A 21,384-nucleotide genomic window follows, 5' to 3' on the forward strand; every position below is an offset into this window, starting at 1 on the left:
TTCGGTGATGGCCCTGAGTCTGAAACCAGTAACCTGAAGGTTTAAATTATCATCAAGGAGAGGAGTTTCTCAGGCTCCATAAAATTTAGGCAAACAGATGCAGTATTAATTTTTCAGCTCCGTTAAATCTTTCTTTGTTGCCGGTAAGATATTGATTTGAAAGCTCTAACGAAGTCTGAATGCTGCTTTTTACTTGCTAGATAAGTTTATATAAATTACATTGCAACAAATTCTGAATCCTCAATTGTAACTAATTATATACCCCTATATCAATAGGGATCAAAGTAATTTGTGAACTGCAAGAACCAACACCATTAAATACACTGGTTACAGGTTTGCATTCCAAAACTTTGTGCTCATTCTTTCAAGTCAACTTACTTCTAGGTTTATCTAGTGTGGGTTTAGATGTTGAGATGAACCAGGCTAGCATTAATATGCGAAGTCGAATGTTACAGTCGGTAGAGTATTTATTTACGAAATGGTTATCCTTGCCTTACGGACACAGGCTAAGGAAACGTTTAATGCAGGTTCAAATGGACTCAGAAGTCAGGGACACCAGTGTATATGAATATATAACAGACTCTTTAAGAGGTTGCTGGTTACTTGTTAAGTGTTGTTACATAGTCGAATGTGAAAGCCTATCTATTGATCAAAAGAACCCATGCATAATCTAGTTATTTTCTGCATAAGATCAAGCAAACAATAAGAAAAATACAAGCTCATGCGAAAGTCGTACAAAATCTTAGCAAAAAAATAGAATTTAATTCAACGTGGGATTGGACATTGAGATGGACAGGCTGGCAGATATGAAAAAATTATTACAAGATATGCTGACTTTGATGTTAGAATCGGGAGAATCCCTGGAGATTGAGATTTAATATTAACGCGATATTGAGATGGACTTAAGAAGAAGTTTAAGTGAACCATAAAGATGTCAGAGCTCTAGTATATGTGAATACAGAAGAAACTCTATATCTTCACCTTACTTCTGGCGGTACCCTTGTTCCATATATGATTGGGATAAGACATACTACTGGTTTTAAGGCAATATCTCGATAACCAGAAATATCTAATTGCTCCAGTTCAAGAACTGTAACATAACTCAAAGTTATCAACTAAATTGGTTACCTTGGATCAAAGTACAGACTGTTGTATTTAAAAAGGTGTGACTTGCAATTTAAGTAGTAATAAAAGTCATGTTATTGGCCTAGACATAAACTCCGAGTCTGTTTATGGATGTCTACTCAACCGTTTTTCAAGTAGTCTATCTGGTCTCCGGTATCTTGAGAGGTTGAATTTTGGTAAAGATACAATTTGCAAGGGAGTTCTAACAATATAACTCGATCATTTCGAGTGAGCTAAGATGAAGAAAGTGTTTAGCAATAATACTCAAAATTTTAAGATATTAAAACAGAGATACCAGCCCAACACACATGTTAGAGGTGAAGTAGAAGAAAATAAATGCTCTTTAACCCTTGCCATAAGTGCACATGATTGCCAACCAGACCTAATTTTAAAGAGGTTCCTGTTAACTTGGTTATTTACCAAAAAGGAAAAGAAAGTGTGCCATGAAAATTCAGCTCATTACCTTGCTCAAATTTCTCGACCATCAGAAATCTTCATTGCTCCAGTTCAATATTTTTCGACCATCAGAAATCTTCATTGCTCCAGTTCGAGATTAGTCATAACTCATAAGTAGCAATACAGATCATGTTATTGGCTTAGACATAAACTCAGAGTCCATCTATGGATGTCTAGTCAAAAGTACCTCATCTAGTCTTGCTGGTCTCCGGTATCCTGAGATTATATGTCTCTAAAAGCAGCTGCAGAAATCTAGTTCTTCTTCCACTCTACATTTTGCAACAAATAATTAAATACAGTGTAACTAATTACAAACTTTACACAGGGAGCATTATTCTCCTATGTAGAGTAAACATCAAGTAGTTACAACTAATTACACCGCGGACAGGTTCTGATTTCCTACAGGTTGAACTTACCATAAATTTGGCATCTAATGCTTAATTAAGTTTTGGACTTCCTAAGTCTAGTATCTCATAATTAATTAGCCACTAACAACAGGCTTGCTTATTTATTAATCTCACAAATTCATTTTACTTCTGATTTTCTGGTAGAAATTTCCTTAATTATCTAGTTGTGTCTTTTTGAGAAGGCAAACTTACAAGCTCATAAATTGATAAACATTCTAATAAACCTTGGATGAGAAAAATAAATGCATATATAGTATACAATCTTACTGAATTTTTTTTTAAATTCAATGTGGGGTTTGACATTGAGAATGACCAGGCTGGCAGATGTGAAACAAAAATAATACAAGAGATGTTGACTTTGAATGTTTCAATTAACAGAATTCCTGGTGGTTGATAGGAGTATAAAATATAAATACAAAATTGAGATGGACTTAAACAGGTTCAATTGGTTGCTGGTTACCTGATTATTTACAAACAAATTGTGTGCCATGAAAATTCAGTTGCTTACCTCGCTTCTGTTGGTTCCCTTGTTCCATATCTTGTTCGGGTTAGACATAGTACTGGTTTTGGGGCAATGTCTGGACGATCAGAAATTTTTCTTGCTCCAGTTCAAGAATAGTGTCAAGTTTAACTCAACATTATCAAGCAAGTTGGTTTCTTGGGATCAAAGTACAGATTGCTGCACTTGGGAAGGTGTGACTTGCAACTTAAGTAGTAACAGAGGTCATGTTATTGGCCTAGACATAAACTCAGAGTCCATCTATGGATGTCTAGTCAAAAGTACTTCGAATAGTCTTTCTGGTCTCCGGCATCTTGAGAGTTTGAATCTTGCTTTTAACAACTTTGATACCTCAAAGTTTCCATCCGGGATATTCAGCCTTACCGCTTTGACATATTTAAATCTGTCAATTGCTGGTTTTAGGGGAAATTTTCCTAGCTCCATTGCCAATCTTACTCAGCTTGTTCACTTGGATTTTTGGGCCAACAATTTTTCTGGTATAATCTCTTCCACTCACTTTCAAAATCTTGTTAATTTGGAATATCTGGACCTAGGATTAAATTTACTGAGTGGAACTATCCCATCAAGTTTGTTTGGTCTCCCATCACTAAGAAAGCTTTTCCTCTCTTACAACAATTTTCAAGGTTCAGTGCCTAAATTTACAAACACAAATCTCTCTCCATTGGAAACATTGTACGCCAGTTGGAACAATCTGAGTGGACCAGTTCCCATTTCTCTTTTTGATCTTAAAAACTTTAGTCGTTTAACTCTATCTCATAACAAACTTAGTGGAAAATTTCATCTACAAATTCTCCATAGACTTAGTAATCTTACATATTTCAACCTCTCATTCAACAACCTGTCAGTAGACTTAGGGCATGATAATTCAAGCAAATTTTTGCCTCCTTCACTCAAAGAACTAAAATTAGCTTCTTGCAGACTACAACACTTCCCTGAATTGAGGTACCTCCCGAGTCTAATCACCCTAGACCTTGCAGAGAATCAAATTTCAGGCGCTATACCAAATTGGATCTGGAATGTAGGAAATGGAGGTCTTAGATATTTAAATCTTTCTGTAAATCAGCTTCACAAACTTCAGGAGCCTTATGTTATTCATAATCTATCTTCAATTGATTTGCGATGCAACCACCTGCGTGGGGAAATTCCAATACCAATAGAAAATATTTACTTCTTAGATTACTCTAACAATTTCTTCAGTTCAATCCCTACTAATTTCAATCTCACCTCTGCCATATTCTTTTCTGTTTCAAGCAATAGGCTGAGTGGAACTATCCCCGTTTCAATGTGCAGTGGTACTAACCTACAACTTCTTGATTTGTCGAACAATTATTTGATTGGTAACATACCATCATGTTTATTTGAGTTAAGCAAGTCTCTAGGTGTACTGAAACTTGGGAATAACAGCCTGACTGGAAATATATCTCGAATATTTAGTAATGATTGTGGTTTAGAAACTCTAGATCTACATGGAAATCTCTTAAAAGGGAGTGTTCCAGAATCTTTGGCAAACTGTTCCAAGTTAGAGGTCTTAAACCTTGGGGACAACCGGATAAATGATAGATTCCCCTGCTTTTTAAAGGACTCACTGCATTTGCATGTCCTCGTTCTGCACTCTAACCTATTCCATGGCGAGATCAGATGCCAAGAAAAAAATGGCAGCTGGATAAATCTTCAAATTTACGACATAGGATCTAACCACTTCACCGGGAATCTGTCCCAAAATTTTCTAATTTGGAAAGCTATGAAGGATGGTAGGAATGATGTCAATATTTTGGGTTTCGAGGCTCTGAGGTTCGGGGGTTCAAGGAAGACTTACCAAGATGCTGTGACAATTAGCATCAAAGGAAAACGGTTGGATCTGGTGAAAATATTGAATATCTTCACCTCTATTGATATCTCAAACAATCATTTTCAAGGAAATATACCACACACGATTGGCGAGCTTAAGTCACTGGTATCTCTCAATTTGTCACATAATACATTGTCAGGCTCAATTCCAAATTCCTTTGGAACCCTCAAACTCCTTGAAACATTAGACCTTTCGGAGAATAAGCTGACAGGGAAAATCCCGATGGAGCTAGGAGATATATCATTCCTCGAGGTTTTGGACTTGTCAAATAACCAACTCACAGGAAAAATTCCTACAGGTAGGCAACTTCAGACTTTCCCAGAGGCTTCTTTTGAAGGTAACAAAGAATTATGTGGGCCTCCATTGCATATAAAATGCAGCAGAACTGCAGTTACAACAGCTGGTTACGGTGATGGGGATCTTGGCAACAGCATAAATTGGGAGTTTGTTGGCCCTGAAGTTGGCTTTGTTGTCGGCCTGGGCACTGTCATACTTCCCCTCATATTTTACAAGCGATGGAGGTCTTATTATTACGAACATGTGGATCATATTCTTTTCAAGGTTATTAGAAGGAAACACCAAAAGAAGAGTATTCATGGAAGAATAAGAAGTCGATACAGTAGAATTGAAAGAGCCAGGAGCTAAGTCTGCAAGTTAGAAACCACAGGCTTTTCTGCTGCATTTTTTAGTTTTAATAGTAAATACAAAAGAGCTGGAGTAGTCTGTGTTTTCTTGTCTCTCCGGAAAAACACATGAATGGAAGCAATGTTAATTTTGTTAGATATTCTTTAACATATCCGTTTTTACTAAATTTTGTATAAAAAGTTGTTTAAATGCTAAACATAAAAATTGGATAAGCAGCGCGGATTATTTCTCCAGGACTTTGGCCTCTGAAAAGTGCTCAATTGTCGAACCCTATCATCTATAGTTTAAAGAGATATCGGCACTCGGTTTGAAATCTAAAGAGATCAAGAGAAATGGAAACACAAGGAGAACACAATTCGAAGAGGTTTATAATGACCTTCTGTTTGCTATCAGCCTCCATCAGCAAGTTGTCCTTGTCCTGCCTGTATATCAGAGGAGTATTCCAAGCTCATACTTTCTCAGCAGGTTGTTACTCTAGGATTATCGTGACATTTTCAGTGCCGGGCTTAACACGATTACATGTTCATGTACAGGTCATCTGAAGAGAAAATATATATATTTATTGTGACTGATTTTCACCACTAGTTGCAGAAATTTGACCCGAGTGACAATAATTTCTGACTGTATAATTCGCAATGGAGCAGATATAAAGGAGGTACACTTTTAGTGAAGCAACTTGATCAAATAATCAGAAACAACCAGCAGGAGGAGCTATCATGTAACACTTTCCGGGTAGTTTTGTGTTTGCTTAATATATTTATAATTGTATATAGTATTAAGATCAAGACAATTCTTTGCCGTCCTTAATTAGTTTTTTACAAGTTTCCTTTCAGCATTGGAATTCACGGAAGACATTACAGTAAGTTCCAAAATACTAAAACACAAACATCCTATTCAGGTCCAACCTAAAGACAGGAGACACTTGGTAGACCTGAGTCAATTATATTAGAATGAGCATACCACTTGGCCTAAAACTCAGAAACCAAACTCTTTTTTAACTAGCACAGAAATGTTGGCTGAGAATTCGAGCTAAGGATTCTGAGATGGCTGTTATTCTTCTCTCCTTGCTGAATTTCTTCTTCCTTCTACAACGTGTCTTCGCTCAGTCAGCTGCTAATTCAGGTACAAACTTTTCATGCTTCTCTGACTCACCTGTTTCCTGTGAAACATATGTTAGTTACAGAGCTAGATCACCTGATTTAATGAACATTGGAAACATATCCGACCTGTTTGGAGTCAGCCGTTTGAGTATTGTCAATGCGAATAACCTGCCTTCAGATGAGGCAAAGCTAAGACAAAACCAAATCTTGCTCATACCAATCACCTGTAGTTGCAATGGCTCTTCTTTCTTCTCTAACGTCACCTATCGTATCAAGGCAGGTGACAGCCTTTACTCGGTTTCTATCAACACATTCCAGAACCTCACAGATTACCATGATGTGCAAGAAATGAACCCTTTACTGATTCCTAATAGGTTGAAAGTCGGCATGCAAGTTGTATTTCCTTTGCTCTGCAGGTGTCTTAGTAAAGAACTTGAAGAGCAAGGACTCAAATATCTTATTACTTATGTATGGCAACCGGGGAATGTTCTCTTGGCTGTAAGCTCTGCATTTAATGCATCTCCGGTTGATTTTCTTAAAGAAAATAACTACAGAAACTTGAGTGATGCAGTATGTCTTCCGCTTTTGATGCCAGTAACGAAACTGCCAATTAATCTCTCCTCCTTAGGTGATCTCCACATGACCAGACGGCTGAATCTTATTATTGCTATTTTAGGCTCGGCAGGTGCTTTTGTTATTTTGTCAGCCTTGCTAGTCTACATTCATCGGTTATACGTGAAGAGGAGACTACTGGAACCAAATGTTTCTTATACAGAATTTTTTGAATCAAAGGGGGGGACTATTGAGCCACAGCTGTTTAAGAGTAATCTTCTGCTTAAGGTCTCAGGTTGTCTTGACAATCCAATTATATTTGATGAGAAGGCAATCAAAGAAGCAACAATGAATCTAAGTGATAAGCATAGGATTGGGAGATCAGTGTACAAAGCAACGATTGATGGCGAGGTCTTTGCTGTGAAAAAAGTTAAAGATGCTACTGAAGAAATAAAGATACTACAGAGGTTAAATCATGCAAATCTGGTGAAGCTAATGGGTATCTCATTTTGGAATGATGAGGATTGCTTTTTGGTTTATGAGTATGCTGAAAATGGTTCACTTGATAATATGTTATTCTCAAGCACACCATCTTCCTCAAGCTCTATGGCTTTCCTTACTTGGACTCAGCGGTTAGATATAGCACTAGACGTTGCCAATGGCCTCCAATACATGCATGAACATTCGCAACCTAGTATAGTCCACATGGATATACGTGCAAGTAACATCCTCCTTAACTCCAATCTCAAGGCAAAAATCTCAAATTTCTACTCAGCTCGACCTGCTACGTGCGCTAAACAACTTAAAGAAGATGTATTTGCTTTCGGAGTTATTCTTCTTGAATTGTTTTCAGGGAGGAAGGTCATGCAGCAGAGCAAAAATGGTGAGACTGTGATAGAATGGGATCAAATGAGAGAGCTTCTGGAAGTTGATGAGAAGAGAGTCGAAAGGCTAGAGAAGTGGATGGACCAAAACTTGCAGGGATTATACCCTACTGATAGTGCTCTGAGTATATTACATCTAGCCAACGCTTGCACATTAGACATATATTTAGCCAGACCAACAATGACAGAGATAGTCTTTAATCTTTCATTTCTCCGGCAATCATCATCTGAGATGTATGAAGGGTCTTGGATGTCAGGAATAGAACCAGTAGAATCTTCTGAAACTTTCAGTCCCATCATAGCACGTTGATTCATATTTCCTTGGCAAATATTTGTTCTGTTGTTTGATTGTTTCATTGTATAGTTTCTTAAAGGTTAAATTGTGAGAGCAGAGTTTGTAAATATAGAAGCCTTTGCAAAGTAATGTTAGTTTTGGAGTGTCAATACCCTGTACTTTGTTGCCACAACTTTTATTTTATTACTAATTTAATTAATCTTTTGAAACAACCATCAAAATGAGAAGTACATTCATGTGCAACACACAATTTAATATTTTCAAATACATGGAAATGCATACGATAAAGAGGCTATGAAGCTTGGAGAACTGCTACATGGATAAAAATTCTGGCCTCAGAGCATCCATCTGGATCTTCAGCAGAGTTGAAACCACTTCAGATGCAGTTAATCTCCTCGATGGCTCTACTTGTAAACAGGCGACGCTTAAATTTATCATCCGCAGAGTCAAATCAGTTTGATCAATAATGTAACCAAGTGGATGCTTCATCTGCAGACAGGGGTCTACGAGTTCTTGAAGCTTAGTTTCATTATCTTTTTCATTCATAATTGCTAGTACTTTTTCAGACAGCAAAACCTCTTCTCCATCCTGCTTCAAAACAACTTCTCTACCTGTAATTAGTTCCAGCAGAACAACCCCGAATGCATAAATATCCACCTTAGGTGACACTTTGTTAGCTTCTAAGTATTCAGGTGCCTTGTAGCCTTTTGTTTCCATAGAAAATTTAATGGAGGAGTTTCCATTTTCCCCTATGTCGGCTGATCTTGCTAAGCTGAAGTTAGCAATCTTGGCTCTTAGATCTCTGTTGAGTAATATATTGCTACTATTGATGTCCTTATGCACATATGCTGGACTGGTGAAATTATGCAGATACAAGAGTCCATTGGCTACATCCAAAGCAATACTAATCCTGCAATTCCAACTATGAATCTTTGGGCTGCTCTTTTTTCTGAGCCATTCTTTCAAGCAACCATTTTCCATAAGCTCATAAACAAGATACAACATATTACCATGCTCACAGGCCCCATATAGTGCAATCAAGTTAAAGTGATTGATCCTTTTGAGAATGTGAACCTCTCTAGATATATCTCTGCTCATCCTTTTAACGGCTAACATCTTCCCACGAAGAACCCCGTGATAAACAGAAGTCCCCAATTTGTTCTCAGGACTAAAATTCTCCGTGGCCTCCTCTAATTCATCAAAATCAAAAACTTTTAAGCAATTCTGGTCAACATGATGAGCAACACCTGCTAAAAGATCTCGTGGTAATTCCCATCTCTGCTTTTTATAATCATCTACTTCATGTTTGCGCGTATAGCATAGAAACAAAACAAGACAGAAAGCCGCGAATGAAATACCACCTGCAATTCCAATGAAAACTCCCTTCTTTGACTTTGAAGAGGAAGAATTGATTCTTGTTAGAGGGCCAGCAGGCTCTTTCTGCAATGGAATTAATATAGTCGTCGCCCCATAAAGAACTGATGCTTCTTCAGATAGCCCATTTGCATAAGTTACACTTGTACTTTTTACCTTGAAACTGTCACTGATTTGTGATACAGTTTCATCGCCAATAACCCCATACGTCAAAAGAAAATTTGTGCCATCAACTTTTTGTTCTTTCGTCGGACAGGCACATCTAAGTGGTATCAGCAATTTAGTGCCAATCTTCAACTCCAATGCATTGTAAGGATTTTGACGCGTTACAGAATCACAAGTCGTCAAGGACTGATAATTATACGTAGACACTGTATAATAGGTATCAAATGGAGCCACAGTGTAAGAGGTGTTGGCCTGATAGTATTGACCAGAACATGCACAAGTAACAGGAACAATCACTTCTATGTTTGGTTTAAAGACTGCAAAGATGGAAACATTGTTAACGCGAGCAAGCTCTGACGGGTCTGAAGAAGTGAGCATGGATATGTTGGCCACCGAAGCATAAGGAGGTTGAGGTCTGAAGATCAAAAAGGCCCGGCATGGTTTCCTCTCACCATTACAAGTGTAAAGAAAAGCCGGAGAAGGACCTGCTTCGTCAGTGTTATTGCAGTCCCACACCAAAGGACCTGAGTAATTTTGTTGGGCATATGCACCTGAAATTAAAGTAGCAAAGAACATGAACAAATTAAAAGAAAAATGATTCATAGCGAACTATAATTCTTGAATAAACTGATAACAGAGGAGAGTCTGAAGCTGTGTATAAAGTCTGATGATCACAAACTTAAAGTATATGTTAGGCTCTCCTAAAATGAGGTAGTTGCAATGTAGTTGACTTCGATGAGCATAAATGCATCATCTAAATATATTAAGAATCAAAAATCTCACTAGCAAACAAGCTTCGACTTTTCGAGATGAGTATATCTGAATTAAATAAAAAGTGTTTCTAAGTCTATACCAGCTTACCTTTTCGAACAAAGACCAAACCCAAACGATCATCAAAGACTTAGTGTAGAGTGGAAACTATTCATGACATGATTAGTATATTTGGTCGTGACACATTGACATGGACATTCGAACAAAATAGAACGCGGCCAGGAATAAACAACTTATAAGCTGCTGTCAGCTGGAAGTGAGAACACGGGAGGACAATGTGATGATAGTAATTGTTTGTTTATCTTATAAATGTGTACACTATGTTACAGCAGTTTATGTCCTCATGAATATGTTGACACTTGACAGTATTGAAAAACAATAATCATGTTTACGGCTCAGAATGTGCTAATTGTTTTCTGACAGAATTTGATCGTTGATTGATTAGGCCGCTTAACCTTGCTTTTAAACAAGACGAGTTGAGGCAACGATTCCAGCTGCCTCGCCTGCTGCTTGTTAAGAACGAGTTCAAGTGATAAGGATCCAAGTAATGAAGTCACCATCTGCCAAGTACAGGAGCATTTTGTTACGATTCATTGAGGAAACATCGTAAGAAATCAAACAGAAAAGCTTTTGAAGACCGATCGGCTTAGTATAACATTAAATCTGAATTAAGCAAAGGATGTTGAACATGTCTACATCCTTACCATTTCCACAGGCCAACTCAAATGATAAAAAATGTCTTCACATTGGAGATGAAGAGTACGATGCTCCGAGTTTTCCGGTGTTCAAACGCAGCCAGTGAATAAATAATCCAGTGATGCATACCTAAATTTGAGTTTTCAAATAATTCCAGACTCTGACTCGTTAAAATAACGAACTATTCGCAAGTTGCTTTTTCGTGTCATTTCCTTACTTATTTTTCTGGTGAGAGTATCATTTATCAGCATTGTTTTCACACGAGCAATTTGTTTATACTGTTAGCAAGCTTTCAAACGTGTGCTCGCGAGCAGCTGATCATCAACTATACTCGCGGCTTTACCAGTTAAAATTTAACATAAATTTTAAATGCAAAACTGATTCTTAGCTTGTACAGAAATTTAGCAAGCCGCCTGATATAGATGATTCCTCCTTTCGAAGAGAAATCATTAAACTTTTCTTTTAATAAGAAACATAATCTGTATTAATAATGAATCACACAAATATAATACAATAGAGAAGAATCAAACCTAGAAAATATTTCAACACTAAGATCATACACAAATAATGCTATTCTGATATGCTTATTGATCTTTCCCATGAAACCGAAGTCTTCAATATTCTCAAGAGACTTTGCACTATTTCATTCATGTCGGGGCGACCTGACGGATCACTCTTGATGCAGTTAGCAATTAGTCTGACCATAAATAAGGCAAGTTCAGCTGGATAATTCCTCTGGAGAGAGATATCAATGAAGCCGCTTAGATTCTCTTTGCCATTTTCTTTATTTAGAATTGGTCCTAGGACATCGGATAAGTCAGCTTTTTCTCCATACAAATAAGCTACTTCTTTCCCAGTGAGCATCTCTAACATAAGAATCCCAAATGAATAAACGTCGAGCTTTGTTGATACCATACCATTTTCCAGATACTCAGGAGCCATGTGACCTTTTGTTCCAACTATATGCCTGGTCAAGACGAATTGACCTCCTTCCCCATTAGCTGATCTTGCTAGATCAAAGTTAAATATTTTGGCTCGATAATCACCATCAAGAAGAACTGTGTCACTCTTAATATCCTTGTGAACATAAGGAGGGAACGCATAGCTATGCAGATAGTTGAGCCCTGTTGCCACATCCAACGCGATCTGAATTCTCTGAGTCCATGTCAGGAGCTTCTGATTGTTGCTGTTAAATATCCATTCAGTCAAATGACCGTTAACAGCATATTCATAAACAAGGTACCAATCTCCATCGTTGAAACAGACACCAGAAAGGCGAATAAGATTGAAATGGTTGATCTTGTTCAATATACTAATTTCCTTTGATACATCTCCACTTATCCTCTTGATTGCAGCTAGATCCCCATTGAATGAACCACGGTAAACTGACCCCTTAATCCAACAACTAGGACTGAAATTCTGAGTTGCAGCTTGAAGTTCCGCAAAACTATACACTTTGAGAGATTCTGCTATACTAGACACACTGTCAAAGAAATCAGAATCTTCAACTTCCAACTTCTTGTCTGTTGTTTTCTCACGAGCCTTATAACTATCTGAGACGATTCCAGAGTTCAACTGCTTCTTACTTTTGCGGAAAAATAAACAGAAAATAGTGACTCCTATAACTGATAACAAAGCAAGGCCTCCAAGAACTCCAGCTACAGCATATATCCATGCTTTGCTGGAGCTTTTACCTGGTGGAGAAAGCGGTGGACTTGGAGGAGGTGGCGGTGAAGTATCTGGCCCTGTAACTTGAGAAGTTGTAGGTGGATTTTGTAAAGGAATTAAAAGGGTAGTGAATGGATATACAGTGTCTCCTTCTGATAGCCCATTAGCTTCCAAAATCCTACTAGTTTCCACTCCAAATCCTCTGCTGATAATATCAACAGTTTGGCCAAAAGTAACCAAATAACTAAGCAAATACTTGACACCACCATCACTCTGACTCTGAGTTGGACAAGCACACCTCAAAGGAACTTCAATTCTCATACCAACATCCAATTCAGTGGAACTCACATTATTCTGAGCCTCGATAGCTTGACACGTTGACAGCCCTTCTAAAGTATTGTTAGCAATGACAAAAAAGCCATCAATTGGCCGGACAACATATGAAATGCTGGCTTGATAGTACTGGCCCGAGGCAGAGCGCGAGCAGTTTACAGGAACAAGAACCATTTTGTCTTGTACAAAGGTTTCATCCTCTGAAACTGAATTCAGTTGCGCTAGCTGAGACGGATTAACAGACAATAAACTCGAAATGGTGGAAACAGAGTTGAAAAGTGGAGGCTGAGACCTGAAAGTGAGGTAAGCTTGGCAAGTTGGGGTGATACCATTGTAAATGTAGCCAAGGTTTGTGGTTGAGTTATCAGAAACTTCACAAGGTGTGATGGCCTTTCGAATGTAAGGTTGTTGCGCCTTGATCAAGCAAGGGAAAGATAGTAATAGAACAGTAGACAAAGCATAGATGATCGCGAAATAATGATGACGATGATGATGATAATTCATTACAAAGTGGTAGCAGAACTTGCCTCAAGTTTTGTTGCTAATGATGATAATGTTCCTGATGAGTTTAAGGTTTTGTGAGTTTGGGTTTGAAAAGAATGAACTATCCATGCATGATAATAAAGTTGGTCAGAATCACATTATTTGAAAGATCTAGTGATCTGAATATGACTAAATTTCTGCTAAGTTTGACAATTTCTTTGTTTGATCATTGCTAAAGACAATTTCAACTCTAAGAAATCTGCTGGGTCAATTGTTATACGGTCGAATATTGCCGTCAAACAGACGATGTTGAGTGTTACCTAATTAATTAAATATGAATAAATAAAGATATTATTTGAATAGTGTAATTTTAAAGCAATATATAAGAAGAAAAAGATAAAGTTCTCAACTTTTAGCTTGACTCCAAAAAGGCTCCATCGAACTCACGGCTGGAGATTATGGCAGCCCATAACCTCTTCCTGCGTATTATTTATTTGTTATTAACTGATTTTAAGTAACGAGAAATCAAAATTTTAGTAAATCCTTTTTCTATTTTTTTTTAAAGTTTCTTCTCTAATTTAGATTATTGAAGAAGTTTTTATTTTTTATTTTGTGAGTAAAAAGATGTTCCACATTAGAATAGATTATTCATTAACAAAAGAATTATAGTGACTTGTCCAAAAAAATAAATGGATAACGCGTGCGCTTAAATATAAGTATTAAAGAGTAGAAAATATAAGCAAAAATAAGAGGACATCTGAATAGAACCGAGGGATGAGCTGGAACATGCGCCGATGCGCGTGCCGCCATAGCAGACCCTGGAGTCCAGGACCGGGCAGAAATGTCCAGAAAAACTAAAATTTGAAATCTCGTCCGAAAGAATTTGAAAATTCCGATTCTAAAATATACCTGGTCCAGCACGGTCTGAGAGCTTAAAACAAATCTAATATTATGAAAAATCTGAATTTTTATCGAGATTTTTGAACGATCGGATTTTTTTAGAGTAAACAAGTCTTAGTAGTTCGATATTCTCTCAAATTAAATCGAATTTAGTAAAAGTATTTATATTCTAACTTGAGTTAAATTTGGGTGCAATATCATAATAATGATTTGAAAACAGACTGAATTTAAATGAGCAATTATAAATCCAAGATTGGTGGCGTTTATAAGAATTCATATTAAAACCAATCTGTTGTTTTATCTATTAATTTTCAGAATTAAGTTTTTAGAAACATTTCATAAATAAAAACTTACTTTATGAAAAAACCATGTTAATTTATATGCTATTTCAAAAATAAAAACTTTTTTCATCACGAATAACTTATTGAGTTATTTAAAAATAAATAAGATGAATAAAACATGCACATATTCGACTAAATTCCATCCTTACTCTTCACTAAAATATAAAGGGAAATTTATCAAAAATATTATGTTTTTTTTATAATTGTATTATATTTTAAAAATATTTGCGAAAATACTGTCGACAACTAAAAGCAACTAAATGCAATTTTTTTAATACGATTTGCTACCAAATACAATATAAAGCAATTTTTTTAGAAAAAATTAGAGTTTTTTTTTTTATTACATTGTATGTTGAATTTGTTTGTATCTACTTACATCTGATTCTAACACAGTAAATTTGAAAAAAAAAAAAATCAAGTGATAATATTTTTATTGTTTTTTAAAGAATTAAAGTTTTTTTTATTTTTTAAAATTAAAAATATTTTTATGAAAAATTGAAAAATGAGCATATTTTTCTGAAAAGCCCAAAAAACCGGCATCAATATTGGAGTCATGTGTCCATTTGCTTTAATTTTCAACAAGGACTTATTGTTTATAAAGGAAATATTATTTATAAGTGAAAAGTGACTTATATTCATGTATTTGGATAATCTTTTTGATATTTACAATATGAGATAAAAAAAATTATTATATAGTAAAAACTATTACAAAATTATCATTTAAAGTGTAATTTAGATTTTTGTAAAATCAATTTTTGAAGATGAAAATAGGTCACTAGAAAAGAGAGGATTCTAAACTTTTTTCACTTGTAAGTTTAAAGTTAAATTAAACTTTTTTTTAACAAAATCATAAACAGTATTGTTAAGTTATTTCTCATATTTAAACCTGGAGCTTAGACTTAAAAGTCTAGCCAAAAACAGTAACTCTTTTGAACAATAAGCATGGAATCATATAATTTTATTGTTCTCCATAGAAAAGTCCAAGTTAGGAGCGCCGAGTCTTATATTCGTAGATCTTATATCATTTTCAATTTTAAATTGAAAGATATTTATTTGTGTATAAACTGATGACTTACAAAAATAAGATACAAACTAACCTAAAATATATAAGATGTAGGTAGGATGAACTTTTTTGAATAAATTTTTTTTAATTTTTCTAATAAAAATTACTCCCTCCGTCCCTCCCAATTCTTATCATTTGGGTTGGGCATTGGGTTGGGCACGGAGGTTAAGAAATATGTATAAAGTAGTGGAAAAGAGAAAGAAAAGTGGGTGAAGTGGTGGGACCCATTGATTTTAATGTATAAAAAGAAGATAGTGGAGTAAAAGTAGTGTGAAAAGGAAAGAAAAGTGAAGAAGTGGTGGGACCCATTAACTATTTTGGGTAAGTTTTGAAATGTAAAGAATTGGATGGGACATTCCAAAAAAGACTGTGTAAAAAGACTGTGTAAAGAAATGGGAGGGACGGAGGGAGTATCAATTATCGTATATAATCAAAAAAATCATTGTGTATCGGATCATAAAATTGTATCAATATACTTACTTTCATAAGAAATTGTTTTCGGCATATATACAAGTTCATGTGTCAATCTGACTTTTATTTTAGTTATATGAAATTTGATGAACTTGTATCACTAGAGTTTAATCTTGGTTTATAGTTCAAAAATAATACTCATATTTGTTTATTTATTATAGTACAAGTGTACAATACTATGATCAATATGAAGTACGTGAAAATTTAAGTTAATAAAGATCGTGAAATGTTATCATATTTATATATATATAATAACACATTACGTGTTATGACATATATAAAGAATACATATGCGTGTGTGTGAATGTAACGTGTATATATATATATATGACCCATTAAAATTAGAGTTGTGACTTGTGAAGAACTGTAATATCTGCATTTATTTATTATTATTATTAGTAAATCTGAATTAGAATAGTATTAATAATATTAGTTTGGTAATTTGGTTTGAAAAAGAATTAGTAATATAAGTTAGTAATAATACTTAGTATTTTAAAATGATTTGATTTAGAATAGATTTAGTAATTAGATAATAAAACGGTTAATATTAATTATTAGAGTTATAGTAGTAATAGGATATCCAGGAGGACTGTATATATTCACATAAGACCTTCGCATCAGAACACAATCTTATTAAGCCCTAGATGTTAAGAAACGGAGGCGCGTAGACGAGAAGGAAAGAAACACAGGAGCAGGATTTTTGATTCATTAATTCAGGTAGATTACATACTTATAAATTTATTATTATTATAATGAATGCTTCTTGTACGGTGATGAACCATTAGCTCCTGCCATGATATATGATTGTTGAGGTGCATATTAATACTCACACCCTCGCATGTGCCATGTTTAGTACAGTAATTCACAGTGGGTAAAGTTAATCTAGTGTACGAGTACTGTGACTGAAGCACGAGCATGAGTTATATTACAGGACACGCATTCTATCACGTATTATGTAGTTATTAAGCCGATGGCTTGTAATTAATTATAATTTTATATTTAGGTTCGGAGTCGGGAGTTTAGCGAATTATTTCCGGATTCTCGTGAGTGTTCGATTAGCTATTTTCGAGGTACGGATTCTATTCATTTTATTCAGCGCTACTCCTTTCGATATTAAATGAATTTGATCTGTCCTATTTTAATCCGTCCGATTTGCTAAGTTGATTTGTGCTATTCATTTGACTGTTTTGATTTCCGAAAATTATTTTAAAAATCTGTTTTGAGAGATTGAAATATTTGTGATGCGGTTTTCAAAGAATTTACAAAATATGATTTGTTCAGTTTATTTGAAATATAGGTACCATGTGATTTTAAAGTTGTGAAAATTGTTTTGTTTGAACCCTTAGAGAGATATAGGGTATACCGAGTTTCCCAGCTGTGGGGGTACTACAGCCATGTCTTTGCGGCACCATTGACATGACACTTCCGTGACAGTGTGATTGGTCACGGCGTATCCTTCTGTTAGCTCTTGGGAGGAGTTTTGGCCATTTTGATTATATGTTCAGGATACGTGGGTGCACCCAGTTCAGTTGATATGATTGGTGATTTGGCGGTGACGTTGTATATGCCGTACACGTTATCCGATTTGTTGCACACATTAGGTACCCTATGATGTGTGTATCTGTATATGTTCTGATATGATCTCGGTATGAAATATCCTAACCCCTTGTTGCTTCAGCCTGTTATTTTAAAAAAATAACTGATTTATATTACTGTCAAAATATTTTAAGTGTTTCTGGTTTTATAAATGCTTCCAATCCGTACTGGGCATTTGGCTCATGCCGTATTCTTCTTCTGGCAGGTACTTAGGGGGATTCGGGACTGTGTGATGGAGAGCAGCCCATTCTTTTCGCATTTTTAGGATTTATGGACTTCTAGCATTTATTCGGATTTTATTGTTAGAGATTCTATTTATTCGCATTATTCGGATTTAATTGTTTTGGAGGATTTACATCATTTTAGGAATTATTAGACCTGTTTATTATTGTTTCGAATATATTAGCGCTCTGTTTGCAGGTTTTGGGTTTGTAGGTAACTCCTCGTCTTAATTTAAGATGGGGGTGTTACAAAGTTGGCATCAGAGCGAGGTTCTTTCCTGTAGAAAACCTATTTAGGTTGACCTGTGAGAATGGGTAGACGTTAGGATGGGTATTCTGTTTAAATTCATTTCAACTGCTCACTTCATCTGCGCAATTCATTTGATATCTGCTTGTACTATTTTCTTATCTAATCTCGTTTCCTTATTCGTTTCGTTTCTTATATTGTAGATGCCTCCTAGACGTGAGAATCCTAGGCGCGATAACGTTAACATTGGTGCAGCTGAGTTAGCTCAGTTGATAGCTCAAGCAGTGACTCAGGCTTTGCAACAAGCTGGGCAAAATCAGGGAAACCCAGGAAATAATGAAGAGCAACAAAATCAGCCTGATGCACTAGCTTGGTTCGATAGGTTTGTTAAGCAGAAACCGGATTCTTTTCATTCAGCACCACAACCTATTGATGCTGAAAATTGGATTGTTCATCTTGAGAAGATTTTTGATGCATTGGGATGTGATGACGCTACAAAGGTGAGGTTGGCTGTGTATAAGTTAGAGGGGGATGCTCAGAGGTGGTGGAGAGGAGTGAAGACTATCAGGGGTGATGCATTTGTTGAGGCATTGACTTGGCAGGGGTTCACAGATTTGTTTTATGAGCAGTACTTCTCAAAGGCAGAGAAGGATGGTTATATGAGAGAGTTTAATTCTATTGAGCAGAAGCATGATGAGAGTATCACTGAGTATCTTGCGAGATTTATCAGGTTGGCGGGATTTGCTGGGACTTCTGCAGGGACTGCAGCACAGCAGGCAGAAAAATTTAAATGGGGGCTGAAGTCGTCTCTTAGGATGTCTATCATTTCTTCCAGATTTCAGAATGTAGCAGAGGTGGCTGATGCAGCCAAGGATGTTGAGAAGGAGCGTATAGACTTTCGGACTAACAGATCTGACAGTGGTCGTAAGAGGGGTAGAGATGATCAGCTAGTCACAGCGCAGGGTAGACAGGGGTATGGTGGTCAGAACAGTCGGTATGGACAATGGCGTGGACAGAACCAGAATAGGGGAGGTCATACAGCTTATGGTCAGAGACAGAATCAGTATAGTGGTCAAGGGCAGGCTCAGCAGGGGCAGACTCAGCAGTTTCAGCAGCAACCTAGACAGTGGCAGAATCGTCAGAGGGGACAGGGACGTTATCCAGCGTATGGGGGTAACCCCAATATGATTCCGGTGGCTCCTTGTGCTACATGTGGTAGACACCATCCGGGCAGAGCTTGTTACAAACAGACTGGGGCATGTTTCTCGTGTGGTTCGATGGATCATAGGTTAAAGGACTGTCCACGTAATAATGGTGATGGAGGTAGTGGCAGTGGAGGTCAGCCGAATCAGCAGAATCCTACAGGCAGAGTCTTCGCATTGACTTCTTCTCAGGCAGCAACTAATCCAGGTACTGTTTCTGGAACGGTCTTTGTGGGTACACGTGATGCTTATGTGTTATTTGATACTGGTTCGACTCATTCGGTGGTATCCCTATCATATGTTCGTTATCTTGGTGTTTTACCTTCATTATTATCTCCGCATATGTCTATTGCTACCCCTATGGGGACTTCTGTTATTATAACTGATGTGTACCGAGAGTGTTTGATAGTTGTGGGGGATAGAAATTATAAGGTCAACTTGCTTCCGATGATGATGCATGACTTTGACATTATTTTGGGTATGGATTGGTTGAGTAAGTATAGGGCGACGATTAATTGTGAGGAGAAACGGGTTATCTTTGGGGATGTGAATAAGCCAGAGTATGTATACCAGGGGTCTCAGCCAAAAGGGGAGGTTAAGTTGATTTCAGCTCTTAAGGCGAAGAAGCTCTTGTCTAAGGGTTGTGATGGTTATCTTGCTTTTGTAAAGGATACATCCAAGGTTGAGTCTCGTCTAGAGGATTATGCAGTTGTGAGTGAATATGCAGATGTGTTTCCCGATGAGTTACCAGGTTTGCCACCGCATCGAGAAGTGGAGTTTAGTATTGAACTTGTTCCAGGTGCAGAGCCTATTTCTAAGACGCCGTACAGGATGGCCCCACTAGAGTTGCATGAGTTGAAAGAGCAGTTGCAAGAGTTATTGGATAGGGGATTTATCAGGCCTAGTGTGTCTCCGTGGGGTGCTCCAGTGTTGTTTGTGAAGAAGAAGGATGGGTCTATGAGATTGTGTATTGACTATAGGGAGTTGAATAAGGTGACTATCAGGAACAGGTATCCGTTGCCACGTATTGATGATTTGTTCGATCAGTTGCAAGGGGCGAAGTATTTTTCAAAGATTGATTTGAGATCGGGTTACCACCAGTTACGAGTAAGAGATGAGGATATTCCTAAGACAGCTTTTCGCACTCGATATGGTCACTATGAGTTTCTTGTGATGTCTTTTGGGTTGACGAATGCACCAGCCGTGTTTATGGACTTGATGAACCGGATCTTTCATGATTACCTTGATAAGTTTGTTGTGGTCTTCATTGATGATATTTTGATATACTCTAGGAGTAAGGAGGAGCATGAGGAGCATTTGCGCATCGTGTTGGGAATTTTGAGAGAGAAGAAATTGTTTGCCAAATTTTCAAAGTGTGAGTTTTGGTTGGAGCAGGTTGCATTTCTAGGGCATATTGTGTCTGGTAAAGGAATTGAGTTGGATCCTGCGAAAGTCGAGGCTATCACAAATTGGCCAAGACCTAGCAATGTTACAGAGGTGAGGAGTTTCTTGGGTTTGGCGGGCTACTACAGGCGCTTTGTTGAGGGGTTTTCGTCCATAGCCTTGCCAATGACTCAACTAATGAGGAAGGGTGCTAAGTTCGAGTGGAATGATGATCGTGAACAGAGTTTCCAAGAGCTAAAGAAGAGGTTGGTGTCAGCTCCTATTCTTGTTTTACCATCAGGCAGTGGGGGATATCAGGTTTACAGTGATGCTTCCAAGAGAGGTTTGGGGTGTGTTCTTATGCAGCATGGGAAGGTGATTTCTTACGCCTCTAGACAGCTTAAGCCCTATGAGGTGAATTATCCGACCCATGACTTGGAGTTAGCAGCAGTGGTATTTGCATTGAAGATTTGGAGACATTATCTATATGGAGAGACTTGTGATATCTTCACTGATCACAAGAGTCTTAAGTACATTTTTACGCAGAAGGAGTTGAACATGAGGCAGAGGAGGTGGCTTGAACTTCTTAAGGATTATGATGCTAAGATACAGTACCATCCAGGGAAAGCTAATGTGG

General features: G+C 36.9%; 4 protein-coding genes across 4 annotated transcripts; 2 read left to right on the forward strand and 2 right to left on the reverse strand.

The window, feature by feature from the left end:
* The first annotated feature begins 2,442 nt into the window (after window positions 1-2,442).
* LOC108212550 (receptor-like protein 54) lies at window positions 2,443-5,137 on the forward strand. The gene has a single exon (XM_017384277.2). It carries the CDS (start codon window positions 2,477-2,479, stop codon window positions 5,000-5,002), a length of 2,526 nt encoding a protein of 841 aa, XP_017239766.1. The 5' UTR covers window positions 2,443-2,476; the 3' UTR covers window positions 5,003-5,137.
* Window positions 5,138-6,045: 908 nt separating this feature from the next.
* Window positions 6,046-7,848, forward strand: LOC108213649 (serine/threonine receptor-like kinase NFP). Its single transcript, XM_017385451.2, has one exon. The coding sequence runs from the start codon at window positions 6,046-6,048 to the stop codon at window positions 7,846-7,848; it is 1,803 nt and encodes a 600-aa protein (XP_017240940.1).
* Window positions 7,849-8,145: 297 nt separating this feature from the next.
* Window positions 8,146-9,975, reverse strand: LOC108212551 (lysM domain receptor-like kinase 4). The gene has a single exon (XM_017384278.1). The coding sequence runs from the start codon at window positions 9,973-9,975 to the stop codon at window positions 8,146-8,148; it is 1,830 nt and encodes a 609-aa protein (XP_017239767.1).
* A 1,319-nt stretch (window positions 9,976-11,294) lies between these two features.
* LOC108211737 (lysM domain receptor-like kinase 4) lies at window positions 11,295-13,571 on the reverse strand. Its single transcript, XM_017383415.2, has one exon. The coding sequence runs from the start codon at window positions 13,342-13,344 to the stop codon at window positions 11,410-11,412; it is 1,935 nt and encodes a 644-aa protein (XP_017238904.1). The 5' UTR covers window positions 13,345-13,571; the 3' UTR covers window positions 11,295-11,409.
* Between the last annotated feature and the right edge of the window lie 7,813 nt (window positions 13,572-21,384).

The sequence above is a fragment of the Daucus carota genome, chromosome 3 (assembly GCF_001625215.2).
Source record: "Daucus carota subsp. sativus chromosome 3, DH1 v3.0, whole genome shotgun sequence".
Lineage (NCBI taxonomy): Eukaryota > Viridiplantae > Streptophyta > Magnoliopsida > Apiales > Apiaceae > Daucus > Daucus carota.